At 41.5% G+C, this 18,603-nt stretch overlaps 1 protein-coding gene across 6 annotated transcripts in view; it reads left to right on the top strand.

The window, feature by feature from the left end:
• foxp4 (forkhead box P4) overlaps window positions 1–10,457 on the top strand; it is a 191,372-nt gene extending 180,915 nt beyond the window's left edge. For 5 of the 6 annotated variants that reach the window (XM_027279839.1, XM_027279841.1, XM_027279843.1 and 2 more), the window contains 4 exons: window positions 1,709–1,830; window positions 2,433–2,499; window positions 3,529–3,701; window positions 4,599–4,746. In XM_027279839.1, the coding sequence (XP_027135640.1) occupies window positions 1,709–1,830; window positions 2,433–2,499; window positions 3,529–3,701; window positions 4,599–4,746 (510 nt within the window). Of the gene's footprint in view, window positions 1–1,708; window positions 1,831–2,432; window positions 2,500–3,528; window positions 3,702–4,598 lie in introns of all 6 variants that reach the window. The other variant, XM_027279838.1, reaches the window with a different exon arrangement.
• The last annotated feature ends 8,146 nt before the right edge of the window (window positions 10,458–18,603 follow it).

Genomic DNA, 18,603 nt, shown 5'->3' on the forward strand with positions numbered 1-18,603 from the left:
AAAACACACACTGATCTTATAAAATATGATGTTGTTATAGATTAACCTACACAATAGGACATCGAATAGTTCAAATTAGCTTCACCTCAACCTACTACAGCAGCAAAATGTGGTTTATCGACAGTATGATATGTAATAGTATATAATATAATATGTAATACATATATAGTTTAACTTGAGTCATATGTTCTGTCCCAGCATGCACCAGCCAGCAGCTGAAACACAACTGGACTGATCACAAAGCACAAAGACATTCACATGTCCAGTAGCACCTGTGTCTCTGAAATAAATGTATTTCCTTTTCTTTCTTTTTTTTTTTTTTTTTTTTTTTGTGAGACACAATTCAATCCTTCTTCCCCAAATTCTGCCTCCAGTCGTCCCCCCCCCCCCTCAGCCGGAGGGAGTGGAGATGAGTGGCACATGTGCTGTGACCCACTGTAAATGACTGCTAATGTTTTAACTGGGAGAATTAGGCTTTCATCACGGAGACGAATGCAAATAGCACTGCAATAGCACTGGTGTCTGGTGTGTGTGTGTGTCTGTGTGTGTTAGTGTGTGTGTGTGTGTGTTTGCACTGTCAGGGTGGCGGGCGCAGATTGGGGTCAGACTCATTTACAAAACTTAGCATCACGGCTCGGGGGTTGAGGAGATGCGGGGGAGAAAGGGTTCCTCCGCTGATTATGGCTTGTGTAATTACGTGTGTGTGTGTGTTTGTGTATGTGTGTGCGTACATTTGTGTGTGTGTGTGTGTGTATCTGCGTGTGTGTAATTACGGCGAGGAGTGATGCATGCCTGGCCTGTCCCTCCCTCTCGGCTTAGAACAGCGTGTCAGAGAGAATATGCAGGATTTAATTATAGACGAATTAAAATTGGTAATGAAATTGGGCATGAACAAACTACAAATAGCAGATGAAAAGGGAGGCCTGTCCCTGGGGGGGTGAGACGAAGATAGCGGTGTGCCTGCCTGCCTGCTTGCCTGTCTGAGTGCCTGTGGATGTGTGTGTGTGTGTGTGTGCTGATGATGACTGATTAGAAAAATTGGGAGATAAAACAACGCTACTAGAGTACCGCGGCGTTGTATGAGCGCTGCACATGGAGCTACAGTCATGTGTGTGTATAAAACGCGATGGGTAAAAATAGCACTATTATCCTCGGGTCACACTACTTGAAAGGTAACTTAACACCGAGCTGGAAAGCATTGTTTGTACTGAACACACCCTGAATGAGTGTTCTTACCTCCAGCTAGGGAAGAACTTCAAGTAAAAGGAACAAAAAAAATAATGATTTCAGCTGGTGTTGAGTTACTCTTTCAGGAAACGTTTGCCGCTTTATGCAAGTCCTGGTATATCATTAAATTTTAGATGTGTAGGCTCAGACAATTTAAGCCAGGAAAAATCCTGAAATGAACGGGCGACATCAGGGAATATTAGTGGGTAAACTATGAGTCACTTCACAGATAAAAGTGAGAATGCATATTTTTCTCCATTACGAGCCAAACTGTTCGGCCCCTTTGGATGAAAACCAAGAAGAAAGCAAGTTTAAAGGCAGAATTAAGCAAAGTTTTCTGCAGAATAAAATAAAACTAGAAAGTAAAAGAAATCAAATTAAATACTAAACTGAATTAAACAACAAAATAAACATAAACATGCTTGATAACCGAGCTCCGGCCGTGAGTAAAACTCTCCCTCTTCTCTCTCTGTTCTCCCAGAATGCTGTTCGCCACAACCTGAGTCTGCACAAGTGTTTTGTTCGTGTTGAGAACGTGAAGGGGGCCGTGTGGACTGTGGATGAAGTTGAATACCAAAAGAGGAGACCACCAAAGATGACCGGGTAAGTGCACACACACACACACACACACACACACATTTGTTTTCTTGGTGCACAGTTGAGGTTGACGTGAGTGTGAGCTTATGGGTGCTGGCACCATGATTGCTTAAATGGACTCTCTATTATTACCAAGAGGCCAACTCAGCAATCAAATGAAGAAGAAGGAAAAAAAAAGAAAAGGGGTGGGGGGGGGCCGCCGGGGCTTATCGTGTACGTACTGTACTGTACATGTGTGTTTTTCCCTGTTTGTCGACACCATTAGTAAGCAGCTGTGTGAGATGCAGGAGAGGAAAAAACCTTGTTAGCGTATGTAAACAGATGTTCTCTCCAACCGCCAGAGAAAGCAGGGATAATTACACACACACACACGCACACACACACACACACACCTGCACGCCAGATATTAGACACTTTCAAATGTGTCTGTGTTTTAGCATCTGTTTACAGTCTGTGTGTGTTTCTACTCGTGACAAACATATTTGTGAGATTTGTCAAACTGCTTTGGCCGAGGTGACATCTTTTCACATGTGTGTTCAATCTGTGATTCTCACCCCTCTCCCCCTTTGCCTCCCTCTCTCTCTCTCTCTCTCCATGTGTGTGTGTAGAAGTCCCACTCTGGTGAAAAACATGATTTCAGGCCTGGGCTTTGGATCCCTAAATGCCAGCTACCAGGTAAGGAATGCCCTCTCCTCCCCCCTGATCTCTCTCCATCTCCCTCTCTCTCTCACACACACACAGCAACCAATCGCAATCAAGGGCACTAATATCAATTCCCTCTTATAATTAGCAGATTCCCTAACGACGTTCACACCGCCTCCCTCCTCCTCCCACACCAACACACACTCTCACCTCCCACCTCACTTTCTTACACATGCACCTCTACGCACAAACGCACACTAGAAACCATTCTCCCACACACACACACCCACTCAGACCGAACTCGCGTGCACACACACTCTCACACTTTGCAGTTTTGTGACTGAGATGATTTATAGCGTCAAGTAGTCGTCAATTAAGGTTACGGCATAAAATTATCGCCTGTCCCAGAAAATCCATGTCTGAGCCGGTGAGAATTCCCATCCTTTTGTCTTTTTTTTTCTCCTTGTGTGAGAGGGGAGGCGGGGTGAGACTTTCACTCAGTGTCCAACCTGTCTCATCTGCAAACAACTGGATGTGAACGGTTTGGACCAGTGACAGAAGCTGCCCCCCCCACACGTTGATTCAGTCGTTTTCTCATCTGCCAGACATTGATGTTTCACAGTGTTTACGAGTGTGTGTGTTTAAGTTGAGTTTGCGGTTCACTTAACACACACACACACTTAGGGACAGGGATTTTAATGTACAAGCACAAGCCACGATGGGGAAAGTATTGTATATAAGTGCCCCCTAGTGGTTTGTCAAGTTCACTAGCAAGTTAGTGGCTCCATATGGAAGAGCTCTTAACGGTGCATAAAGAAAAACTCACATTTATTATATTGTGTTTCACATATTGTTATGTATCAATTATATAAACGTTATATATGGTGGATGGATCATTTCCAGGCAGCGTTTCATGACGTCACACAACTCCTTTGCTGTTATCATTGAGTTTTTTTTATTTTATACGTCTAACTTTGAGAAGAAAAAAGGACTTTAATGTAAATCAGTTCCTACTTAAAGTGACAACTCTGTGTGTGTGTGTGTGTGTGTGTGTGTGTGTAGGCGGCTCTGGCAGAGAGCAGTCTGTCCCTGCTGAACAGCCCTTCCCTGCTGAGCCCTCCGTCTGCAGCCAGCCTCAACATGCTGCATGTGGGCCACGATGATGTCAGCTCCACCGTGGAGCAGGTCAACAGCAACGGGAGCTGCAGCCCCACGCTCAGCCCTCAGCAGTACAGGTATGCATGTGCAACATACTGTATGCACACACACATGTAGATACACAGAAACATGGAGATGAAAACTGCTGTCATGTTAATTCACTGAGGATTTTAACATTTACTGTCCACACATAGGCCAGTGTATTCGACCAAATATGACATTTTTATGAGCGGGTCAGTGTTGTCCACCTAATGGAGGTATAATGGTGATAGTGATATTAGGAGAATTTTACCGAAAACATTAAAAGGAAACCTTAATGTTCTGTTATTATATGTAAGCAATTTTTATGAGAAAAGATTTCAGATTAGGATCTTTACCCAAAATAAAAATAAAATTAGAATGTTAGTTTTGCGTTTATAATTTGCAAAATATTATATATATTTTTTTTTTTTTTTTTTTTTTTTTTTTTTTTGGTTTGGGCCTTTTTATGCCTTTATTCTGATAGTACAGCTGAAGATAGACAGGAAGCAGAGAGAGGGGAAGTGACACGCAGTAAATGGCGTCCGATGCGGGATTCGAACCGGGGCCAGCTGCAGCGAGGACTATAGCCTCCACACACGGGGCGGACGCTTAACCCACTACGCTACCGACCGTCCCGCAAAATATATTACACAAATCAAGAATTCATCTTAGAAGAATTACAATAACACAGTTGTGCAGAAAATCCACCATCACCAACCGGAATGACGACATCGTTGTGTTTAAAGTATCAACTTTAACTGCACTAATGTGAGAGTGGGAAACAGTGGAGATAAGAGAAAAAAACATTTTTTATTTTGTATTTATGTGAATGTTTAGTGAACTACCTCTTCGAATCTTCCCCCAAAAAATATTTGGCATAATAAATTCTGTTATCTACCATAAAACCTTCACCGCCTCACTCGACTAACAGCCGCTTGCTCTCTGTCCTCCAGCCACCAGGTGCATGTGAAGGAGGAGCCCACTGAGCTGGAGGAGGACAGTCGGCCAGTTTCCCTCCTGGCCGGTGTCACACACAGCCTGCCATTGCCGAGCGACGAGCGCGACCTCGAGGAGGATCTTCCCACCGAGGAGCTGGAGTAGGACAAAGAACCAAGACGGACCAGAGGGACGAGACACAGAAAGATCAATCCCTCGTCAGCGCGAAGAGGAAAAGATAGCTTCAGTACACTTAAGATGAAAAGAGAGAAAAAAAAGAGAATGTTTTTTTTTGTTTTGTTTGTTTTTAAGAAAATGCAAGCAACCAAGGACGACATTGAGAAACTCCAAACAGGGTTAAGATGAACTCCGTTAACTTTCAGACGCAAAAACAAGGCCATGGAGCACTGCTTTACCTCCACGTGTTTCTTTTCCGACACGTGGCCCAGAGGTGTAACACCACTCAATGCATACACACTCACACGCACACACACTTACACACACACACACACTCATTCACTTGTCAAACCATGTCTCCATCATCCTCCCTGGTCAAAAGAAACAGCCTCTGTGTAGAGACTCCGAGAGGTTTGGACACGCACCGTCCTCCCTCACCTCACCGCTCTGCATACACACTGTCGTCTCGGGCTAACCGTTTTTATCTCCACGTCAGTTTAGAGGACACACAGGTGTGTGTGTGTGTGTGTGTGTGTCAGAAAGAAAGAGAGAGAGACCCACACGGATTATGTGTATATAGATTTGGAGCAGTCACCAGGGGCTGTGCAGTATACCTCTCCTTCTTTCTTCCCCCCCCTCTTTGAGTCAATCACCTGCTTTTTCATTTTTCTTTGATTTGATTGAAATGAAACTGTTGGCCTTCAAGACGGGAAGGAAGGAAGAGCGCTTTTTCAAAGATTACCTCCAACAGTGCTCCATCACTTCTTGCAGAGCAGGCTCCTGTGTGAGCCCATGGTGAGGCTGACCCCACCACCCCCACGGAGGCAGGCGGCGTGGCCCTGGTCCATGTCCAAACTTCTGCCCCGCCCTCCCCTCCATCCCTCGCCCCAAGCAAGACACTTAGTGACAGACACCTTTTAAACTCTTTGCTTCTAAGTGAGACAAAAAAAAAAGAAGACGACATTTTCCTACCCCGCCTCCATCCCTCCCCACCCCACACCCCAAAAAGACTGCAGGAATAGGACCATTCGGTGCTGTCCTCCTCTTCTCCGTCTGCTAGACGGAAAGACGAGGTTGGAACACTTTGAGAAGGGGAAGCAGAGAGAAACGAGGGAGGAAGCGTCTACAGAAATATTGTGACTAAAAAAAGAAAAAAAAAAGAAAAGAAAAAACTGTTGATAATTATGGAATATAACGAGAAAAAAAAACGTGTGGTAGCTTTTGTCATTTCCTTTTTTCTTTTTTATTTGATGTTATCATTGTTTTTTGTTTTTTTTGGAGGATCAATATTTCCGCGGTGGCGTTCTGTTTCGATGCTGTTTTTGTTTTGTTTTTGTATTTGTGATTTGTTTGATTTTTACTCTGGCTGTTCACACCATTCCAAATGAGTATTGGCAAAACAACAACAACAAAAAAAAGAAAAGAAGAAAGCGCAGTATTGTCCCAACTTGTGATACCTGTCCCCCACACTCCTGCCCCTCTCTCCCCCTTTCTGCCCCAAGTGTAGCAGGCAAGAAATTTGGAAAATAGCACTTAAAGTTGCCATTATCCAGACAGATTATTTAACAGCTGAACCTTTTTTATTTTTCTTTTTTTTTTAATTCTCTCTCATTCACTTGTTTTCGGTTGTGTATTTAGTTGAGAACTATCAGTAATGCTTTAAAAAAATATATATATATTATTACTGCAGTCAGAGAATACCTCATCCCACAAAGATTCTGCCTGGAACTGTGTCCAAATTGATAAACAAATAAAGGGGGAATTCTTTTCTGTGGGACACCAAAATGTGGCGACTCTGCTCAGCTTGGATTCAAAGCTCTATGGTTGTAATAGTTACTGTGTAGAAGCTATCTGCAATTCACTGTGTGAGTTTGTGTTAAAAGGAATAGCACGTGAGATTTATTTTTTTGTTTGTTTTCCATGAGCATAGAAAAAAAAACAAAGCATTACTTTTCTCTACAGTGCCATACCAAATTTAACGTTTATTTTAATCTATTATCTGCTTATTCCCATTTTATTTTTGTTACAGGTAACCAAAGAAATATGTAGAAAACCAAAAACCCTGTAGTTTATTTTGCCCTTTTTTGAGTTTCTTTTTTTTTCTTCTTCTTCTTCTTTCTTCTTCTTTAAGAATTGGCCAAAAGACAACAAACCAGGAGTTTGATTTTTATTTTTTTTGTTCTTATTGTATTCATATAACTATTGTGTTGGAAGTTACACATGATTTACAGTGCTGACCATTCCAAAAACCAAAGTGTGTAAGGCAAACTAGAATTTGGAGACATCAAAGCTTTTTACATGATAAGCGGTTACAAGTGACTCACATTAGGTATGAGGCCAAAAAAAAAAAATATTAACCAACCTCGCACAGTTCCTCTGAAAAACAAGAGAAAAGCACTTAGAGGTGAAACCCTGTCTCTGCCATGCTCAGGCTAAAACTGTGTTTCAAACACAATGCCAGGACCGGCTTTACTACGACATGAGCAGGCCTGGGGAAAAAAAAACGAGGCTCTAAGTGAGACATTTGAACACGCGTGTCCCTTAACAACCTGAGATGCCAATGAAAACTGAGGTTAAACACAGAACGAGAAGATTTTGCTCCCTCGAAAACGACCTGGCTTTACTTTTTCTGGTGCTGCCGTTAATGGACATCTGAACCAATCTGTATGTGGTGTTTACAGGACGAGGACGTGTACTGTAATGTGGTTAGAAAAGTCACATTTCTGGACAGGGAGGAGTTATTCCAAAAACATATATATTACAATAAAGAGGGAACAACAGAAAAAAATATTAATATACCAATGTAAGAGGAAAACAACCAAGGGACATCATGTAATTTAAAGTCGGGTTCATATTTTCATACTTTTTCCTCAGACTCTCTTGCACTTCAGACGATTTTTCTTATTTAATGAAAGAACCTTTCTGATGACTTTGTGTTCAAACAGGACTGTTCCCTGTCACATTAGAGACTGATTTCTAACAAAGTACAAAGTGGCAGACAGGACATCTTGAAACGAGATAAAAAACCAAAAATAACACTACCTCCTTTTCAAAACGGTTCAACACATAGCCAATGCGAGACTGAACTCTCTTAAATATTTTATTTTATTTTTTATTTTTTTTGCTCCATTCTTCCTGGATGATAATAATGAATGCCAAAATTGTTGTTACACATACTGTATGACTGACACAAAAAAGAAAAGAAGAAGATATTTGGCTATCTGGACTCCCTAACACATCTGCTTAAGCCCAAAAACATAGAGACGTTTTCACTTTCCATGGAATTAAAAATGACTACCTCTCCTTAAACCACATCTAAAGCACTCTCTACGTCTCAAAGTGTGTTGTGAAGTGCTCACTATATATGAAAAGTTTTCTATCAGCTGTGTAAAAAAAAAACTGACCATATTCGTAACACCCGGTTAATGCTCTCGACTGTGTGCTTTTGACTGTATGTGTGCATATTCATGATCGCAGCCAATGAGAAGCTGGCTGTTAATGGCTATCTGGTGTAAGCAGGGAGCTGGTTGTCAGGCGTAACGATGGGCAGAATATATCAGTGCCACCACACACACAAACACACACACACACACACACACACAGGAAGCATAGAAGCAGGGCTATGGTTTAGTGCAACGGAGGCTCTGACCATCCAGATATCCAAAGACCCACAAACACAGCGGCACCCGCTTCACCAAAACACTCGCAGAGACGCTGAGAGGACTAACACACACTTAAAAAGAAACTCATCACTACTACTACTACTACTAGTAATATCCAAACCAAGAGGAACTGCTGCATACAGTACATAGATGATCTCTGACTTGTGCTTTAAGGTACACCTGTAAACAAAGCTGTTTTATAAAGATGTAGATTGTTCACAGGTCGCCATGTAACACTTCTGTTCTTTCTCCAGCTTGGCATAACATGATGTATTCTTGTATATTAATGCTTGACTTTATCTCTCCAGGGCATTCTTTCTCATTTTTGTCCTTTTGATTTTTCTCTTCTTCTTTGTTTATTTTTCTTCTCTTCCTCCTTTTTTTTTCTGCACCTGTTTTAGCTATTGTAAAGCTTTCAGCTCTGATTCCTATACTGTACTGCTAATGCTGAAGTATATGTATTTATCATATTAAGTGCTGCAGGTATCTTGGTTTTTATTAGTTTCGTTTCGTTCGTTTTTTCACTTCTTTTTTTTTCAGTTCTTCATAAAAACGTCTGGGACGCTGATTTTTTTAAGTGTATTATCTCAAAAAAAAGAAAAAAATGAAAATTAAAAGAAAAGTTAGATCAGTGGTTTAGGTAACACCTGTTTGTATATTTATCTTAGCTAGGTCTATTTTGATACTTTTTTGTCTCTGTACTGCATTTATGCATTTTTAAGGAAAGAAAAAAACAAAACAAATGGAAAACAAACTAAAAAAAAGTTACTTCATTATGTATTGATACCTCAGAAGGACTTTTTCTCAAAGACAGGACCAAAACCTCCGAAAAAGAAAAAGAGAAAGAGGAAAAAATGTAAGAATATGTAGCCCCCTCTCTTGCTTTAAACAAAAAAACACAAAAAAAAAAAAACGCGGAGCTCTAGAAAGGTATTGCTGTTGGTCCTCTCAGGTGCCAATATGTGTCCGAGCTCCCTGTGACCCCCTCCCTCTGACCCCTGACCCCTGTCATTCCTGTGCTGAACTCCAACCCACAGAGCTGTCAATCATCTGCAGGTGCCATGGGGGTGTCACTGAGCCACACACCTGGCAGGTGGTGACCAGTAACAAACCTCATCTCCCAGTCTCCCACAGAGGCAGATCAAAGATTGACACTGTTGCATTTTTGATACTCCTCCTCTTGCGTAGTCTCAATACCAAAATGTGGAGTGGCTTGCAGAGATGCGGCTCATCCTCTGACTACCAAAGGCATTGCAAGCAAACATTTGCTTAGTCCAAACTCCTGAACTGTAACCAAACTGTAACCAAACCAATGCCACAACCTTAACCAAACAAAAGCCAAGCTACTTCCAAAACTCTTCATCGACTTCACTGATCACCTTTACTGATAGCTGTTATCTCTCGTACATCCACGTAATGGTGTTATTGGACCGGCCTGCATCCTGTTGGCTGGTGACTGACTCGAAAGGACACAGGGAGCCCAAATCCTGACGCGTGATTGGACAGTTCTGAGGTGTCATGTGAGGGGGAAGGGACTCTCAAATAAGTGGAGCTTTGCCTGATGGTATTATCAAGTAGACAGCCAGAATCCGATGGAACTACCACTTCAGCTCTCCTCTGGTTAAACCTTAGGAATGTGTGTACATTTTCAGCAGTGACTCTCTGAATTGTTTCTTAGTTTCAGTTTACCTGTTTACCTCTCTTTATCCTTTGGTTTTTTTGTTCTGTTTCTTGTTATTTGAAAGTGTGACCCGAGGAAGAGGCGGGGACAGGGACTGGGTGGTGGCTTTAGACAGACAGTGGAGCCCAGCCCTCTGACCCTCCACCCCGGGTAGCCATGTAATGCCAGTCACTGCCCTTTTCCTTCATGCTGTATAAAACACACACACATATATCTGTGTATTTGTAACCTGAATCTTCTTGTGTCTGTTCATGCAGACAATAAAAAATCTGTACAGTAGGTCTAGTTGCATGTAATCTGTACTAATTATTGACAATGGCATTATAAAATGCAATAAAATACTTATTACACTGTCACACGCTGTGTCCTCCTCCTCCTTCTTCTTCTTCTTCTCCAGTAATATTCAGCAGTGGTTGGGACTCACAAGATAAAGATAGATCTATTTTTCTGACTTCACTGTCTTGTTGATTACTAGATGATTTTTAACCTCATACAGGTCTGCAAAGGAAAAATGATTCACAACTACTACACATAATGCAGCCCATGATAAGGCACTGCAAACAGATTGCTTCATTTAATTCCATTTAAGGGGTCATAACACCAAAAGATAGGACAATGATATGCTTTCTTTTCAGCCTGGCCTTTTAGAGTTATCTTGAAATATATTCATTCAGATGTATAAGTAAAGCTGTTTTTTATATATATATACACACATGAATTGGACCTAACACGTCTGCAGAATGATAGACTTCAATACAGAAGCCCTACAATGATCGCTACACTAAAGGTTTAATTGTCGAGACCGTGTCAGAGGTGTTTATGATTGTATTATCTAACGAGTTGAGTCTAAAATATATAATATCAGATATATTCTTAACTGTGACCTCTGGCAGACTACCTGTCATATAAACACTTTACTCTCTCAGCGGCTGACTGGTATAATTAAGAGGAAACGAATCAAGGCAACTACTGTTAATAATAAAAAGGAACGCTGAATGTTTTTTTGCGTCATCCAGTTAAGTCTCGCTGTACAGAAAGAAAACTCGGCTTATTATCGGCGCTGCGACAAATGTCCATGTGAAAATGATGCTTACTTAAAACAGATTTAATTGCACTGCCATTTCATTTGAGAAAAACAAACATTTGACACTTGAAACAACAAACTAGTCATTTATAACGTGCTGAAAAGTCTTAGTTTTCTTGTCAGAAGTCTGTATGATGAGTTATACGTAACATTTAAAATGACGCCCTCTGTCATTTGTTTAGGACTTATTATAAATGGAGCTGTCTTGAGGACAATACAACCTAATCATTAGCTATTATAACAGCTGTGGCCTTTGTACAGAAAATACACTTCTTTTAATACCCAGTCTTCATATAGGAGAATATGTTGCAGTGTTCCTCACAGTATAGTATCAACCCTACTTGAAATGTGAATCTCATTAGACGACAAACTGCTGCTCACATGGTAACTTTTCCTTGAGTTCGCCTGTGTCGGGCCCTGCAGGCCTTCAGAGAGGCCGGCTGGTTGTGGTGTTGTGATACAGAGAGTGGCCACCAGGAGGAGTAAACAAACCGGACAACACAAAGCAAGCATCTCATAAACACAAACCCCAGCAACAAACATGCCAGCGCTCCACTGACATGGTCTGACCAACAGGGTGGGCCAGAGAGTACAGAAGAGCAACGAGCCCTGAGTGAACTACCTGTAGGGCCTGTATGTGATGAACACAGGTGACTGGAGTTCTTATGAGACTAAAGAACAGATGCTGTATGTAGCAGAAACTAGTTTATGTGTAAGTTCTCGTCTCCTGCTTTACCTGTGTCTGGCACATGCCCTGCAGCTCATCTTTATCGTGGACGTGTTGCCACAGGGAGAAAAAAAATGGAAACCGGCTGCTTGTTTTTTTTGGAAAGTTGAAACTTTGTTTAATCTTGTGCTTTTAGTGAACTCCGCCGTTAGTCAGCTGGGAGGAAACTCACTCTCGACGCTTAAATCCCTGTGACATTTGGTTTTGGGAGAGACCCCATCTTAAGCCTATCTCACACACACGCACGCTCGCACACAGAAACACACTCGCTGGCATGCACACATCATGAATACTAAGCAGAAACTTAAGGCTATATACTTATAGAAGGTGAGCCAGGGTGCAGAGCAACACACAAAGAGGTTATTCTTGGCGTGGCGCAGCACTGTTTGGCTTGAACCTGAAAAGTCTGAAGCTCTGCATATATTTCTTAATGCTCATCTGGACGGAGTAAGCAGTGGGCGTGTGCACACGAGTGGGTGCGTTTGCAGACCTGTTTGTGTGTCTGGAGAAGGATTTGTATATGTTTATGCATCTGCTTGCCTGTGCATGTGCATGGACATGCAATGCTAAATCAATAAGTATGTGTTTGTGTGTGTGTGTGTCTGTGTGTATGATTGGGTGGGTGTGGAGGGGTGTGCTAGTCCCAGCAGCATGGAGAGCACTGAGGTCCAGGCAGACCTTATGAGTCACAAAATAAATTTACTGAGAGCCATGCTAACATCTCCCGCTTCTCGTTTCTTTTTTCCCCGTTCACTCGCTCTGTCATCGTCTTTCTCGCCCGTCTTCCCCCGGGCTGTCCTCCAAACAGCTTATTGACTCACGCAAAACAACACAACATACTGTGTATCTGATGCTGCATGCATCCACGTGGACGTGTTGGTTCTGTCTGAAGAATCTCTCTCGTGTCTACGTGCATTTTTTATTTTTCTTATTGATAACATTCAAAGCACGTCCGGTTAAGTATTAAAAAAGTATCAAACCTTGGCTTTTGTTGCGATTGGCTTTACATTCTTATTTCTCGACAGACCACACTGCTGTTTGTATGCCTTTAAAAACTTTTTAGCTTTTCTTCTGACCTCTTTAATATTAAATATGTAGAAGCATGTTGAAGTGGTAAGCACTTTTGATGATATAAACGATTAGTAAGTACTAATATTACAAATATGTCACGCATAAACAAACATACATTCATTTTCAAAGGTGAAGATGATACATTATGTTGTGATGTTACAGATTTTTTGGGTCAATTAGACTTGTTTGACCTCTTTGGGGTATAACTGACCCAAGTGATGTTTCATATTTCGTAGGGGGCGTTCTGCCACCAACATGCCATCAGTTCATAATGAAATACTAAAGTGATAATGAAACGTTGAGCAACAGAACATTCAAGTGTTTGGTCTTAAAAATGACAATAATTGATTTAACACAAATCAGTTCATCCAGTTCATCTTCCACGCAAATAAATAACTGAACTGGATCAGTCTGTAGCAGTAATCAACGTGTCATGTGTTGAACCAACTTCAGACTAACAACTGTCCTGAAATACTCTCGTGCATTTCACAAGCAAACATGGCAGACAGAGAGAGCGAAGGAGCTCTGTAATGCTTTTCCAAAAAAAAAAAAAAAAGTTACACAGTGTAAGCAACATCAAACTTCCACAGATGCTGGGTCATTGCCCTGGTTTTTAAATAAGTAGCCTCTAATTGTTAGAGTCTCACAGGTATGCTTTATGCTCCCGAGAGAAGTCTGATGAGAAGGTGGATGTGTGGCGGAGGGAGAGAGAGAGAGAGAGAGAGAGAGAGAGAGGGCCCCTGCTACAGAACAAAAGCATCTTTGTGAGTGATTGGAACCACATTTCACATTTTCACCCTCCTCTTTCTCTCTCTCTCTCTCTCTCTCTCTCTCTCTCTCTCTCTCTATCTCCCAGTCACACCACACCGCTCAGAACCACTGTAACAATCAACGTCAAAAGTTTAGAATAATACACGGAGACGGTCTCAGCAGATCCTCCACTGTGTGCGTGTGGCTCCAGTTTCACTTTCCTGTGAACACACACCTACCCACACTCTCTCTGCCTCTCTGTCTGGACGCTCTACATTTCCTCTCCCACCCTGCCTGTCTGTCTGCTGATCTGATGCCGGGTACGGGGGTCTGGATGTGGCATCTCATGCATCTCTGGTCAGAAGAACATGGAGCGGTGGAGCAGCTCTCACCTCAGTCCTCCGGCGCTTGGCGAGCTGCAGAAGGCAACCTGCTCTTTCTCTCAGCGGACTGGAAAGCCTCTAAAGCCTCAGAGGCCTAAGCCAAACAAAGAACGAGCCTACGTGCTGTGCAAAAGGTAGAATTGCTTTCAACATAGTGAAGCATGGCATGATTGCCTTTGTGAGGACAACTTGCCCTTGGTACAGTATGTAGCAGAATAATTAGAACCTTTATGCATTGGTACTTAAATCGACCTTTCAGCCAAAGATGTGAACCAAAAGTGGAAGAAATCACGTTTTATATTAGTTTCACACAAAAAAGAAGCACAGGTGTGGGTTTAAAATGTTTAATATAATACCGGTTCTCTTCTCACAGTGAAAAAACCTCGTTTCATCCATTCATTCGATTCTATAAAAAAGGTGACATCATTGACTTAAGGTGCAAGGTAAAATATTGTAGCAAGAAATTGAATTTGTCATATTCACTTTAAGGAATAGTCCAAGAAACATTGTGGGAAATAAGACTGAAGCTTTCTTGCAGAGCGTCTCTTAGCTTAGCATAAAGACTAGAAACAGGTAAACAGCTAGCCTCGATTTGTCAAAAGGTAACAGATTAAACAAATGAGATATACACACGTTCTTTTTATTTCAAACTGTTGCTCTGAAGGTCACGCATTGGTTAGGATCAGGGGCAAGATATAATTAGGGTCCGAGCACGCGGTGCGAGGCCCTATTGAATTTCGAATGTTTTTTTTGTTTTTTTTAAAAATTATTTTCTTCATCTTCCTAAAAGTAAATCGCATTTTAGACGGCCTATATATACAGCGGTCCCTCGTTTATCGCGGGGGATACGTTCTAAAAATAACCTGCAATAAACGAAATCCGCAAAGTAAGTTTTACAATTATTATACATGTTTTAAGGCCGTAAAACCCCTAACCACACACTTTTATACACCTTTTTACACGCATTTTGTACAGTACTCCCTTAGTTATTCAGGACGCGGTTCTCCCTTAGCCAATTTAGGACGCAGAACACAATGCGCGTTCATACTGTACAGTACGCTGTAAAAACAAAAAGCAAGCAAAATTACACTAAAAAATCTGTGAAACAGCGAGTCTGCGAAAATTAAACCGCGTTATAGCGAGGGACAACTGTGATCGAAAACTCACGCAAATTTGCCTACCCCTCCAAAGTCGGCTGTAAAATTAGGTATTTTAGGGCTCTCGCACATGGACGTACAAAAATGGCTCTACAGCGCCACCTAGATGTACGTTTTCGGAGGGGCCCCTCGCCACGGTTTCATCCACGTGTACGAAATTTGGAGGGAGTATGTAACATACCGAGACACACAAAAAAGTCTCTTGGTGTTACAGCGACGCATACGGCGTCCATTTTGTTTCAAAATTTTGTTTTGACCATCGCTGCTTGCAGCTTTAATCTGCTCTTGTTGTTGTAGTTATTTCTGTTCCTCTGCACACACAAAAATACTTGTGCATGCGTCTGTGTGTGTGTGTGTGTGTGTGTGTGTGCATGATCAGCAGCTCCCGTTTCATAATTGGAAGCTGATTTGATAACACCGTGGGAGGTGAGGAATGTGGAAGGACACTGCCATATTCAGTCTGCTTGCTGCACTAGACCCTGGACGGTCCAAACAGTTCTCGTTCGCCTTCACAGCCGCCACGTTAAAACCAGAACAAAAAGAGAAGCAGCTAACCTGCAAGGTGTGCAGCAAGCACCACGCACACTGTGACAAATGTGTTCAGAAATGATTAAATGACCATTAAATAAAGGTTCAATTAAATTACCTTCGAGTACCGGTGATTCATTTAAATAATTATGTAAATACCAAGTAAGTAATAGAAATTAAAGCTATCAGACTTTTGCACTGCAGAGAGCTTTGTGGGTGCGGTGAGTGGTGAAGTGTGTGAGTCATGAACGGAAGTAAGAGGATAGAGAGCACAGAGCTTTTCAGGAAGCCGATGACAAGAAAATTTCTCCACGCTCATTGTTGGAATAGGTGGAGGGGACTCAATCTTGTATAAACACACCGAGACTTTAATGTAGCCAGATTGTAATGTCAACAGACTTCAGAGTCTTTTGAAGCTTTCATTGGGGTTTATTTACCCGGGGTCTCCTGTTTTTATTACGCATTAATTGTACCGTTTCATTTTTCGGCTGGTGTGATGATGTGATCCGATAAAAAGATGAGAATTTACTCATTAACACGTTTAACACGCTGTGATCCTGTGAATGAGTTGAAACGAGGTTGAATTTTTAATTCGACACAAATTTGGGGAGTGCCCCCGTCCCATCCTGTTAAAAAATCCCCTGCAGAAGATGACAAATTGGTAAGTTATGCATGTGAAGCAGCAGGGAGGAAAGCTACTGTTTGAAATGTGTTGATATGAATTAACTGAAAAAGACTTTGAAATGCTGCTGCTTGTTTCCACTGTGCATCCATCCAGTGGGAGGTTTTTTGTTAAAACCATAAATGAGGACAACCTCGCTAAATCTTCATTTTGTTCCTTTAAGAATCTTAAAGTGGGTCGGTTATGGTGAACTGTACCGAAGCTGTCCAAAGTAAAACACACACTATGTCTGGATTGCTCTCACAAAACCAGAAAACAAAGCAGAAAAAGAGAAGAAAAGAAAAAATCCTGCTGGAACTAGTTCTCTCTAACGCTACGATTGCCCACACAAGCTCTGACCCTCGTGCCCAGACAGACACTAAGCCCCCACAGTGCGCAGATCCTACAAATACTTCAGTGTCAAAGCCTGGCTGTTTCAAAAATGACTGACTGTACACACAAATTGAATAGGAGGTTATCAAGTTGTTGGTAAAAATGAGGCCTGTCTCGCGTAGAAGATTTGCTGCTGTGAATTACCTCGCGCCCCCCCGCCCGACACGCCTTTAAACAGTCAATCACAGGAAACACTCTCATCAGCCAGATGTCAACATAGCATGAGCAGACAGGGCCTGTCTGTCATGTGCTGTACGCCAAACACAAGAAACACGACTAACTTTTAACTAACTGCATTGGTCCATTTGTTTGAATCCACCTACCTCATTGCAAAATAATGCAAAATAAGACTCTTTTAAGAAAGATAAAAAAAATGTTTTCGCTGTAATTTGTAGATCTAGTGTCATTGTTGTTGGACTGACTGTGAAACTGCTCTTACTGCAAAATAAAACAAATATTTTTTAGACTCTTTTGGAGAAGCCTGTGTTTATGGAGTCTTCTTATCTATTTGCTGTATAAAAAATCCTTTGACGGCCACGTCTACTGGCATTATTTCATCTATGTACCAAGTGTCATTTCTTGAAAACCTCATCAGTGAGCTAAGACTGTCAAAGGCCAATACATTCATCATATATATTTCTACATATTTGCATTCATGCATAGTTTAATATTATGTTTACCTATAGAGCTCCTTGTTTTTAAGCTGAATTTGTGTCTTTATCTGTGTATGCACACTGAGAGCAAAGTTATACCGGAGTCATATTCTTGTCCAATGAAAGTGACTCTGATTCACCTGATTTGGAGAAACGTAGGAACAGGTTTGACATCTAAGAGTTTCACAGAGAAACAGTCATCTCTCTTTTATATTCATATGTGTGTGAGTAAATATAATTCACCCTGTAATATGATATTATCTTCCATTTAACCTGGTTCGTTTGTATTTGGCTTAGTGTCATTTGTTGGTTTGTGGGGTGGGTTACTCACAACAGATGTCAGCTGCTTTTTTTTTTTGTACTTTTTAAAAGAACTATATCTGATATCAGCGGTGTGTCGGTTTAAGGTGGGGACGTTCTTTGGAAGGTTTCTTGTAATTACATCTGGGTGCACGATCATGAATCCTGAGTCATCCTTGACTAAATTACCTACTTTGGTCTTGTACTGGGACGTCTTAAAAGGCCTTGTGCAAACCAAAAATGAATGAAGAAAATTCCCACAGTGAGTCAGCACGGCTCGTGTGAAGTAGAAACAGTGACCACCTGAGCAACAATACACGTACTTGACATCTTATCAAGCAAAATGTGACGAGCATGAAGACTTTCATACTAAATCACTACGGCCTGCGCTGTAATTACAACTGAAACATGTTTTCAGAGTCTTCTGTGTTGAAATAAAGAAAACAGCAGCGGCTGAAAATAGCAACCATCATTTCCTGTGCACTATTGTATTTTAAGGAACAGAAAGAAATATGACAGCAATAACTCCAAATAATATCAGGGGCAATATCATATGACTAAAATGCCAACACGCGTTAAAATGACTGAGCCCCACAGATATGCTGTGAGCATTTGCAGTCGTACCAGCAGTATTGCTCTTGTACATAAAAAGTTATATTCACAAACTGTTGCTCTATTATTAATGACAAAACATATGGTTTCTGGGCTCATAAATCCTGATGAAAGCCACTCTGTGTTAGTGCTGTGTCTGGTTCGGGTTAAGGGGTAATTATATGACAGTATAGTTCAGCCCAA

This window comes from Larimichthys crocea, chromosome VI (assembly GCF_000972845.2).
Source record: "Larimichthys crocea isolate SSNF chromosome VI, L_crocea_2.0, whole genome shotgun sequence".
Classification (NCBI taxonomy): domain Eukaryota; kingdom Metazoa; phylum Chordata; class Actinopteri; family Sciaenidae; genus Larimichthys; species Larimichthys crocea.